This window comes from Bidens hawaiensis, unplaced genomic scaffold (genome assembly GCF_021521415.1).
Source record: "Bidens hawaiensis isolate Kalapana, Puna unplaced genomic scaffold, B.hawaiensis_p1.1 tig00013115_1, whole genome shotgun sequence".
In the NCBI taxonomy this organism is placed as follows: domain Eukaryota; kingdom Viridiplantae; phylum Streptophyta; class Magnoliopsida; order Asterales; family Asteraceae; genus Bidens; species Bidens hawaiensis.
Window position 1 is genome coordinate 164,573 of NW_027492105.1, and position 11,709 is coordinate 176,281.

At 45.8% G+C, this 11,709-nt stretch overlaps 1 protein-coding gene across 1 annotated transcript; it reads right to left on the reverse strand.

Annotated features, from left to right (window-relative positions):
• Window positions 1-10,855: 10,855 nt before the first annotated feature.
• Window positions 10,856-11,275, reverse strand: LOC143543263 (rapid alkalinization factor 23-like). The gene has a single exon (XM_077035622.1). The coding sequence runs from the start codon at window positions 11,273-11,275 to the stop codon at window positions 10,937-10,939; it is 339 nt and encodes a 112-aa protein (XP_076891737.1). The 3' UTR covers window positions 10,856-10,936.
• Between the last annotated feature and the right edge of the window lie 434 nt (window positions 11,276-11,709).

Sequence of the window (11,709 nt, forward strand, 5' to 3'; positions counted from 1 at the left end):
GTTTTGAAAAGGGTTTTTTAAGGTTTTCCATGGGTATTCTTCCCGCGGAAGTCCTTGTCACTTGCAGAAATTCCCGAGTTTCCTGCTTGGTCTTTGGGTATGATGCGGGTAGGTCTGTAACCTCCTCGCAAGTCAGGAGCGTTGAGTCCCACTTGTGTGGACTTTCCATGAGGTTTTGGTAGTTTTGAACATAGTGATCAATTATGTTAAAACCACCAATTCCATCCTGGAGCTTCAAACAACGTAGTTCTCGACGTTCCCGCTATGCGGGGATGTTATTTCCGTTTCCGCAAGCATTGCCCAGAAGATCCTTCTTGGTTTCAATTCCCAGCGGAGCGCTAGGCATGTGAAGGGTTTTGCCTTAACACTGTATCAGCGCTCGTCTTACGGTTACTTTACTTCCAAGGTATTCCTGGCGTCAATTCCCTGCGGGTGCTAGGTATGTGAAGGGTTTTGCCTTTACACTGTACCCGCACCCGTCTTATAGTTACTTGGTTGCCGAAGAATATTTGGCTTCAATTCCCTGCGGGTGCTAGGTATGTGAAGGGTTTTGCCTTTACACTGTACCCGCATCCGTCTTACGGTTACTTGTTTGCCAAGGTTTTACTTGGCTCCAATTCCCTGCGGGTGCTAGGTGCGTGAAGGCTTTTGCCTTTACACTGTACCCGCATCCGTCTTACGGTTACTTGTTTGCCAAGGTTTTACTTGGCTCCAATTCCCTGCGGGTGCTAGGTGCGTGAAGGGTTTTGCCTTTACACTGTACCCGCATCCGTCTTACGGTTACTTGTTTGCCAAGGTAAGGGGTATTTTCCCGCTTACTTTTTAATATTTTTAAATTTTGAATTTTGAAATTCGAAAGGTTGGTGGAAAGATAGGAACAGTCCAAACCTCTGAAACGTCGTGCGACGGTTTCTTCTGACTGTGTCAGGGCGTGCAGGAAGTTATGGTGACGTGACATTATATGGTCATTCCAGACGCTTTTCAGGCGCGTGGGCGCGATTTTTCGGGCGCGTGGCCGTGAAATTACTGGCACACGTCCTTTCAACAGCTGTTTCCAGCTTGCTTTTTGCCACGTGTCATAGTTTCATTGCACCTTCGATTTCTCTCTCCTCCGCATTAAATTCACCGCATTAATTGCGATTAGTATATAAAGGGGAAGAGGGTCCTTTGTAATTCACATCTTCACTTCTTCTCTTCATCTCTAAGGCGATTTCTGGTGAATACTCCCTTATTCAGTTGAGCATTCCTCCGAAATCGTTTCTTCTTCAATATGTCTTCCCATGATGCTGAAGCTGTAGCCGACGATAGGAGTACTGCTGGCGAGTGCCAGTGTGCTCTACCTGTCGATCAGTACCAGTATGTCGTCAGGAAATTCATGCTTGAGTCTCTTGAGCCTGAGTTTCCTGAACCCCACCAGACTGTGTACGATGCCCCCAGTGGCAAGATCGGGGTATATGCTGCATTCTTTGTTTATGGGAACCTTAGGTTCCCATTGACAAAGTTTATGTACCGTGTCTTGGAGAGGCACGGTGTGCACCTGACCGAGGTGCATCCGATGGCGATTGCCAAGATCCGGCACTTCGAGTGGGTGTGCCGGATTCTGGGTATTGAGCCCTATGTGGACCGCCTGATGACCTTCTATACTTGGAGGTGCATCCAGTGGTGGTACACCCTGACAACCCGTATTAAGGGTTTGAAGATCTGCGTGACCGAGCGCAGTCTCCGATCGTGGAAGCGGGAGTTCTTCTACATTTCTGCCCGCGCCATCCCGATTGCCATGAAGTTTAAGAAGGGACAAGCGCTTCCGAGCCTTCACGCTTCCAGCTACCAGGAGGCGGAATGGTTCGCGAAGATATCCCGGGTCCAATCTCCGGTTTACCGGTTTGCGGAGTCCGGGATGGTGATGCTGGGGATGAGCCGGGTATGGAAGGATGCGTCCCGGTTTCCCATCCTTCTCGAATACGGTTTGAACTCTATTCCTTATGGTATGTCTTGTCTTTCTTGCTGATATGAGTTTGTCTTCTAACCGTTTCTTTTCTTTCAGAGGGGAACGATTTGGAGTCGCTCCTGTACCAGCGGGAAGCTGACGGTCCCGTGCGGGTGGGCACTCGTGCTCTAGACGAGAACGAGTTGCCCATCCTGGAGCAAACGGCGGATCGGTTTGTGGAGGTCTACCCGCTGGGCCACGAGATCCTGAGCCAACGGCGGCCAGGTAAGGCGTTATTCTCTCCTCCACCCCTCAATGCTGTACCCGCTGCTGGAATTCCTGATATCCTGTCTTCTGAGGAATCCGCAGATGGTCCTCCGCTGGTGCGGAAGAAGAGGGCTGCCGGCGGGAAAGGGAAGGAGAAGGCGGCCTCCACAGCCGATCCAGTGCTCCTATCTGACACCGAGTCAGATAATGAAGAGGTGGCGGGGAACCCCGGTGGTGAGAAGACCACTGTTCCGGAGGCTACTACTGTTACCTCCGGAGAACCAACGACGACGACGGTGACCGGCATCAAGAGACCGGCTCCATCGGGCTCGTCCCCGCCCGTCCGTACGTTCAGGCTCAAGAAAACCCGTAAGTACAACTTCCTTTAGCTTTTATCTTCATAGCTTAATATCATTTAACACTTATCTTCTTGTGCAGGCGTGGATGTTGACGCATTCCAGGGTGGAGCGCAGAGTAGTACCTCTCCGCCGATGACGGTAGGCTCGGTCAGCCTACCTGAGGCGACGACCCAGGCGCCTGCGCCTGTTTCCGCTGGATCAGTTGCTCAGTCCCTTGAGCCGACTGTTCCAGCCGAGATGACGTCACCGCCGGTGGTAAGTGCGATTTTTACAGCAACTTTCACCGAGCCGGCGGTTACGATTGCTGCGGATTCTGCGGCAGCGACTGCGGCGGCTGCCACCATGCCCCCGCCACCGGCACCGACGGCCGGCCCATCAGGTACGCATGGGAGTACTCGCCAATCTTTGCCACCTTCCCATCTGCCTGACCTTTTGGATGGGTTTCCTTTGGGTTCAGGTGATGGGTTCGGCGGCTATCGGCCTGTTATAGACCCTACAGGTGCGTAGGGTTCCTTTGGCCCTTTTTCACTTTTATTTTTTATCTTTTCCTAACTGCTTTTTTGTTTTTTGCAGTGTCGGATTCCAATGAAGTGTATGTTCCGCGATGGAACATACGCCGAGGAACAACCCTTCGTACCCCTGTGGAGTGCGTGGAATGGGCTCGCCACGCTGCTCCCCATGGTGCGTTGGGGGAAGCCATGGCTAGCTACCAGGAGGGTAGGCTAACCAATGAGCTTCGGGTTCTCCAGGCCCGGATGCAGCCGCGCGTCGAGCTGCTTTGTCGTGAAAACGACAAGTTAAAAGCAGCTCGCGCAAAGGAAGTATCTCAAGCGCGGGCTCTTCGGGAGGAGAACCAAAAGTTGGCCGCAGCTGCTGCGGAGAAGGAGAAGGCCTTCAAGGCCCTCGAGGTTGAGGTTCAAGCGCGACTCGAGGCCCGCTCCAAGGCTGCCCAAGCTGTTAACGAACAGCTTCGGCTGGCTAAGGAGACTGCGAGGAACGCAACCGAGAGGGCCACCAAGGCTGAAGCCGTTGCTGAGCCTTTACGCGTGGAGAACGAGGAGCTCAAGGCCAAATTGGAGGCTCTCCAACGTGCTCATGATGCCTTGGCGATGGAGGATGCCAAGAAGCTTCAAGAGATCCTGGACCAGAGGGGCTTGCTTGATCACACCGAGCGGAAGCTTAAGGGCGTTGAAGAGGCTGCTGCAAAGGAAGTGCTACTTGCCAACCTTAACAAAAGCGAAGCCGAACGCGCCCGCACCCAAGCTCAAGCCGCCCTCCAAGAAGCTCTGGTTGCCAAGGAATGGCTTCTTCGAGAAGCGTTGTCTCAGGTATGTTTGGCTTTACGTCTTCACGCTTTCCTTTGTACATAGAAAAGGTGACACTTGTATATTTTCCTTTGTAGGTTGTGCATCGGGTCTTCTCAGAGACCTCCTACGACGATGCTATGAGCGCAGCCCTCAACGCTTCTCACGAGGATGGGGAACGGGCCGGCTTTCTGCTTGGTCTAGGGTTCGTTGAGAAAGGCTTCCCGCCTTCCAACTTCCCTTTGTACAATGTTGATACTGAAGCCATATATGACCAAGCAGTAAATCAATACGCCGCCTTCCCGCATCCAGTGGTGGAGAAGGTGAACCAAGTAGCTGCTGCTGATGATGGGTTAGCTATCCTTAAAGCCTTCCTCGAACCGCCCCGTTCTTCTGATGGAGCGGGTCCAAGTGGAAGCGGCCCTGAAGCTTGATCCTGAAGATCCCTTCCCATTGCTAGGATAGTCTTGTACAGATGTATTTATTTTCTTTTCGTAGGCGGGTAGTTACCCGGCCATTCTTGTAATAATTCGTTTGTGAAATATTAATCTTTTTGCGTATAAGATTGTTATTTCCTTCTTTGGGTTTCTTGCTTTATAAACTTATGACTTGCATACTTAGTTTAAATTAGCAATTTTCCAAGTGTAGAATAAGTTAACCTGTTGAACGTGGTTGATAATGGGTTAAAGTTTTGCTTCCTCTTTCGTGATTGTGCGGGTAGAACCGTCACTTGCACTTAGTAGGATGGCTAAACTTAAACCTTCATCTGACCTGCGTGTAGGTTTTCCTCATCTTTTGAGGATAAGTTAACCTTTGAACGTGGTTGATAATAGGTGTGAAGTTTTGCTTCCTCTTTCGTGATTGTGCGGGTAGTACCGTCACTTGCACTTAGTAGGATGGCAAAACTTTACCCTTATCTGACCTGCGTGTAGGTCTTCCTTATCCTTTGAGGATAAGTTAACCTTTGAACGTGGTTGATAATAGGTGTGAAGTTTTGCTTCCTCTTTCGTGATTGTGCGGGTAGTACCGTCACTTGCACTTAGTAGGATGGCGAAACTTTACCCTTATCTGACCTGCGTGTAGGTTTTCCTCATCCTTTTAAGAATTTTGTTTTGAACCGTTCGACGCGCGGTTGTCAATAGGTTAGTGTTCAGTTTCCTTTCATGATTCATGCGGATAGACCGGCACTTTCATTTAATGGGATAATTGAACTCTTCCCCTTTAACTGACCTGCGTGAAGGTTTTTTCCTGTTATTGGGTTTGTGCGGGTAGGACCGCCTTCCCACGCAACGACTTCACGTAATGTGAATGCCGTCACCAGTGTTGCATAGTTTAACCGTTCGACGCGCGGTTGTTGATAGGTTATTGTTCAGTTTCCTCATTATGATTCGTGCGGATAGACCGGCACTTTCATTTTTGGGTGCTGAACCTTTCCCCTTCAACTGACCTGCGTGAAGGTTTTTTCACATTATTGGGTTTGTGCGGGTAGAACCGCCTTCCCACGCAACGACTTCACATAATGTGAATATCGTCATATTAGTGTTCAGAAAAGTAAAATCATCAGCTTCGATGTTCTAAAGAGAATCATTTCCATTAGAAGTGGCTCTTGGCCTTTTCTTTACAAATTGGAATTGATTTACATGCAAACTGTGTAAATGAGCTCCCTTCCATGTTGTTGGGATGGGAGTGCCATCGAGCCGATACGCACCTGGTTCGGGATCTCGTTCTTTACGCAGCATGTAGTCTCGACATTGAAGCTGGAATTTTTATTCGTGTTTTCCCTAGCTGGGGTTCTACACGCACCCGCCTGCTCAGCCTTTATTGCGCCACGAGGTGCGCGAGCGTCCCATCTCTGACAAATGCTTCAACCATGTCTTTTACGTCTATGCATTCTTCAGTGTTGTGGCCTTTTGTCTTGTGAAAGTCACAGTATTTGCTCCGATCAGCATCGTGACGATGTCGGATTATTGGAGGCTTTGGCCACGGGAGCTCTTCAGTGGCGAATATCTCAGTGACGCTTTTGGTGAGTGGCGTCCATCTGGAGTTCCGGTGCGGCTGTACATTATCCCTTCCGCCCAATCGATGTTGCAAGCCGGATGAGGTGTCAAAGTTTACCCTTGACTGCCAAATGCCTAGCTTCCGCTTTTTATTTAGTCGGGCGGTGAGGACATTGTCTTCTCTCGTCTTCTGAGTGTAGAGGTTTGTGCTCTGTGGGAGATCTCTACCCAGTTGCTTCTCCGTTTCCGCATAGCGTTTTGCTGCTGTCATGATGGCATCCCATGTGGATGGCATGCCATCTTTACCCGTTAGGGTGCGGATGAGCTCTGGGTCATGCGCGCCCTGGTTGAAGGCAGCGCGAACAAGATCTTCGCTGATATTGCCCAAACTTAGCTTCTTTGAGTTGAAGCGAGTGATGAAGTTTGGCAGAGATTCGTCTTCTTCTCGTATGCATTTGAGGATTATCCATTGCTCCTCGGTATACTTCCGTTGCTGGCTGAAGTGTTGGCTAAACTTCTGCTGGAAGTCTGCCCAGTCGTAGATGTGGTTGACCGGTAGACGATCAAACCAAGCTCTAGCAGCCCCAACAAGCGTCATTTGGAACATGTAACACCGCGTGGGTTCCGTCCAATTGCTGACGGTTGCCCCCGCTATGAACCTGTTCAAATGATCGTCTGGATCAGATATACCGTCATATGTGCCTATGTTAGGCATTTGTTTGGCACTCTTTGGGGCGATTGCTTCCGCAATGTCCCTTGCAAATTTGGACGTTCCTGCATTTGCAACGTTTGGTCTGAACGTTTTGGAGAAGTCTCGTGGACTTCCACCTGTGCTTTTTGGTTTGAAGGCTTGTCCAAAATGCCTTTTCGGTTGGGGTTCCATTTCCTTACGCTTCCCTTTTGCCCTATGGCGAGGGTTCGCGTCGGAGTCGGATTCCTCCGATTCATCCTCCCCGTATTCGAATTCGTCGGCCTGTTGTACGGAACGCAAGCGTTCGTCCAACTCAGCCTGGAATTCCTTTTGTCGTGCCTCCGCCCATGCCTTAACTTCATCGAGAGTTTGGCGGGGGAATCTTCGTTTCTCAAACTGGGTATCAGTGGATCCCAGTAGGCGATCATTTACTGCACTTGCCCCAGCATGAGTAACTGGGGTAGTGTTCGTAAAATTTACTTCACTTGCCCCGGCTTGGGTAACCGGGGTAGTGTTTGTAAAAACTGTGTTACCGGTATTACCCCCAGTAGCTGGGGTTGTGGTTACCGGAATTTCTCTAACCATCTTTGCAGAAGTTTGAAAAAACTGGAGAAAAATGTAGTTCTAGCTTTATGCACGGATGGCGCCAATGAAGAAACACTAACCGGACCCCGGACAGATTACTGGTAACCTGGGGGTTAGATAGATGTTTCCCACGAGGGGTTAGACCCTTGGAAGATGGTTCTTCTGATAACCTGCAAAACAGACACCGTGAGCTTGTCACTGAGAAGGGGGGGATTCCTCCTTGTGACCACCCTCCGGCGTGAGAATCAGACTAGATTGCTCTTTAAATATAAAAGTATATTAAGAGATTGCTAGAGCAGATATCAGGTATAATATGATGATAATGTGATAAGATATGATGATAATAGATGGTCATACCATTTGTGGTATTTATAGCCGAATGTAGGTTTCCAGGGAGGTATGGCCGGCTGCAACAGTGTTCCTGTTCCACCAACAGTAGCCTACGCACGTGCCCTGCTGGTAGTTGGTGGGTAGGTAGCAGCTGATAGAGACCAGGCCTGCTGTATACTATTCCTTTTCCACCAACTGCCGGCTACGCACGTGGTATGACAAGAGTTGGTGAGTAGGCAGCGGCTAATAGTGACATACAGTGTAGGAGCATGCTGCTCGCCATACTGTTGTCCATAAGCTGTCGTATCTTTAGTCAGATCTTTTTCCCATACCTCGTCAGGTACAGTACAGAAGATCTTCCCGTATCGTACGGACTGGCTTATTTGGGCGGGAGTATTCCCCCTCCCGCCCTTGTGCGGGATTGTTCCCGGCTTCGCTCATTCCTTCAGGTGACACTGGTTGAGAGCTAAGTGCCTTGTGCGTGTAGCCTTGCTGCGCGGGTGGCCTTCCCTAATGGCTTGTATCCGAGGCTGCGGGGACAGGCGGAGTCCTTCACCATTGGGAGGCATTTCCTGCGGGACCAGCTTGCGTACTGCGCGTAAGGACGTCACGTCTCTGAGCATGGTTGGTCCTGCGGATCCAGTTGGTTTCTGCGCAGACGTTCCTGTTTAAGGTGAGTCTTGCGGGTCCAACTGGGCTCTGCTGGGACTTACCTCTTCATTAATGCTTATTTGATTTGGTTTTTAGCTCATTTAACACGCGATAATAGCTTATGTGATATCTACAATCCACCATTTTATTAAGGTTCTATGCTCTTTTTGGTATTCCAAATTTCCAATTTGTCATATTTCTTAGCTTTACATCAAATTTACGAATGAAACTCGTGCTAATGAATAAGTTATATTTTATTAATTTCGTGACCACTTATAAAAATTCTTTGTTAAAAAAGATGTTTCTTACCAAAAAAAAACAAAAAGGTAGTTCTCAAAACAACATACAAAGGAGTTTAAAGTATTAAAACAAAAAGGTAATGATTTATTGAGTTTTAGGTGAATGTTAACTAGTGTCTTAATCGATTCATGATGAAGAAAGTCATCTTAGATTAGGCAACGCCTTTGAGATTGAATCAGGAATTCATTATGCTTTGTAAGTGCGTCTACAAAGTAAAATACAGTGCCAATAGAACAATTAAACCTTGTGAAGCTTGTCTAGTTGATAGGGGTGATGCCCATAAGGTTGGAACAGAAACTCATGAGACCATCTCCCAAATGTTAAGATAACCATTAGAAGTCTGATAGTCACCGCAGCAGCAACTTTCAACAAATATTAAAAAATTATTGGGGATGAACAAGAGTTTTTCAAATATACAGAAAGATCACTGCATTTTCTCTCTAATCTACTCACAAAATTCTAAACCACTCCTTAAATTATAAAAACCTCACTTACAAAATTTGATGGTTATGATATGAATGCTTTTAAATGGCGCTAAGTATATGAACAATGAAGAGGAAAAGCGCAGTATGAAGTCCTTTTTTCTTCATTTGATTTTTCAAATAAAGACCTTGCTTTTCTCAATTATTTAATGTTTACTTAGAAGTTAAAGGTTTGTCATGAATGCTTTTGATTCTCATTTAACATCATGACCTTTGCCAGCTCACTCACAACTATATGCTACTGGTGGATCTCGTGCAATTTAGCCGATTGGGCTCATGTAACACCTTGAAAACTTACGTGGCAAAAATGTCAATTTGAAAGTTAACGGGCCAATGGGTAATTTTACAAAAGTTAAATAATCTAATGTCTAAACTAAAATTAGTAAATTCTTAGACAAACTGTCTAATCATTTGTGATGGTCTGTATTAGGTTTTGGGGGAATCTAGTGAAATTGTTGATTAGGCAAACCATCGAATCTACCAAAAATTTTGTAAAAATCCGTCTGACTTGGCAAGCAAGCTTTGCTAATACGACCCTAACGTGTCCTAACCTCAACAATGGCTATCTAGATTGAATGTGATTGTATATACTTATGCACTGTATATGTTAGTTTATATATATATATATATATAGCTTGTTTTTTTTTCTTATAGCTTTTTCATTCTAATTGAAATAAAACTCCTTTCTTGATTCCTTTCTCTTTTCATTATGTACCATCGTTTTTCAACAATTACATGGTATCAGAATAGTGTTCTAAATCCCGCTTTTCATTTTAACCGGTTTCTCTCGATTCACCGGTTTTCTCTCTTTGTCCGCTACTTGTTCTTGATTTTTTGATCATTTTTCTTTCATCGTTCCTGTGTTTTTCGGAAATGGTTCTCGTTAAAATGACCTTGTTCATGATGTTCATAGCTTGCCTCATCATTAAGGAAGCTTTGCTTTGCTAGAAAGACGTTATGAGCAAACACTTTGGTGATATTAGTTTTTTCATGTTTAGATCAAATACCGTTGGAATAAAGTTAAATATGTTCTAAATGAGCTCACAAAGTATTTGAGAACAATAAATGGCTTAAGCAAGTGTTTTAAAGTGTTTAAAATCATTTTTAAACAAGAGGCCTATGCCGACAGTTAGACGCAACACTCTCAAGCGTGATAGTTATCTTTTTAAGAACTTGTTTTTTCCCTAAATTAAGAGGATGGGGAATGAAATGGAGTAGTGTTTTAACGTAATCATCTTAACTTTTTAAGGTTTGTGAATGAGATGAAACGGAGTAATGTTTTAACGTAACTTCTTTAATTTCTTTTAACTCCAAGAGCATTCCCAAGTCCCAACCTATTCCCATCCATATACTTATCGTTAAAATTTAAGGAAATCACCTAAAAACATCACTCCATATCGTTCCCTATCCCTATGACCCAAAATGCCTTGAGTTACTTATTCAATAACATAGTTAACCTTTTTTTTTTTTTTTTTTGAGGGGCATAAACATTCAGATACTAGAGTAGACCCTCAACCAACTTGACACGTTAAGTAGATTTCCCATCCAAGCATTCTACGGATCCTAACTCCTAACACACGTCACCCTCCTATACCGACCCGACCCGTTTCCTAATGCATTCGATCCTGACAACGACCCTCACCCATGATCATGACGGTGTTTATATTCCAATGCGCATGATCGTGACCATTTATTCCTATTGATGTGTGTTTTTTTTAAGGTTAGTTAACAGTTAACACACAACATGTTACCAAGGTAAGTCGAAATTACCAAACCACCAAAAACTCAATACAACAAACAAGGTACAACTTGTAATGCACAACGTACAAGTCAATAAAACATGAAATTAAACATACGAGTAATCAAATCAATGAAAAAAGTACACCAGATGTTTATTTTATTCAGAATGAGCATATGCCAAAATGTCAAATTGTATGATATGATGAATGTATAATAAAAAAGTATATGATCTAATTACTTCACATAACATTATATATTATATTTATTTATTCAATAATAATAACATGAACAAAACGGCAGCGTTTAGCGACGGCAGCGCGTGATGGCACTGCAACCACGGGTGTAAGGGTTAGCCTGACCTCCAGACCGGCAATTGTAGTACGAGGCGCCGCGTCGCGAGCACGGCACGTTGTTCTTGCTCAGCGCACCGTAGCTGATGTACCGGCGGTTGGTTGCTAAAATGCGCCGGTTGGTTTCACTGTCCATGAGCTCCATCTCGTCAATCTCCAGATCTAAGTCGGTGGTCGGAATCCAGCCGATGTGGTGGTCGGCGGCGGCGTCAACGGTTGGAATTGAGACGGTGTTGACGTGGGTGATGAGGATGAGAGCGTAAATCACGAGCAGATTGACGGGTTTTGACATTTTTGCAGTGGTTTTGGTTTTGGTTTTGGTTTTGGTTTTGTTTCTCTCTCTAGATTGAATTTAAGTTTACTTTTTGTTTTGGGGTGAGTGATGAAAGGTGCAATAAAGAGGGTTTTAAAGGTGAGGTTATTGTTGGAAGATGAGAATGCGTGTATTTTGTCCTTCAACTTTTCGATAAATGTCATTTTATTCTCATAAAGTTTATGCTATTATTGCTTCTTATAAGGCTGTTCGCTATGGGCGGCAAAAGGTTCAGGGCGGCGTGGTGAAGACGGGGTAAAGGGGGGAGATGGTGGGGTCATTTGTTTTTTTTTTTCTCTCTCTCCCTCTCACTCTACTTTTTGCACCCCCTCTCTCATACACACATACATATATATGTATACATATAATGGGGCGGTAAAAGAATTTCGAATCATAGAGGGGCAACATAGTGA

What these genes read in the sequence shown, in the direction of transcription:
- LOC143543263 (XM_077035622.1), bottom strand. Translation starts at nt 11,275, where the DNA reads ATGTCAAAACCCGTCAATCTGCTCGTGATTTACGCTCTCATCCTCATC.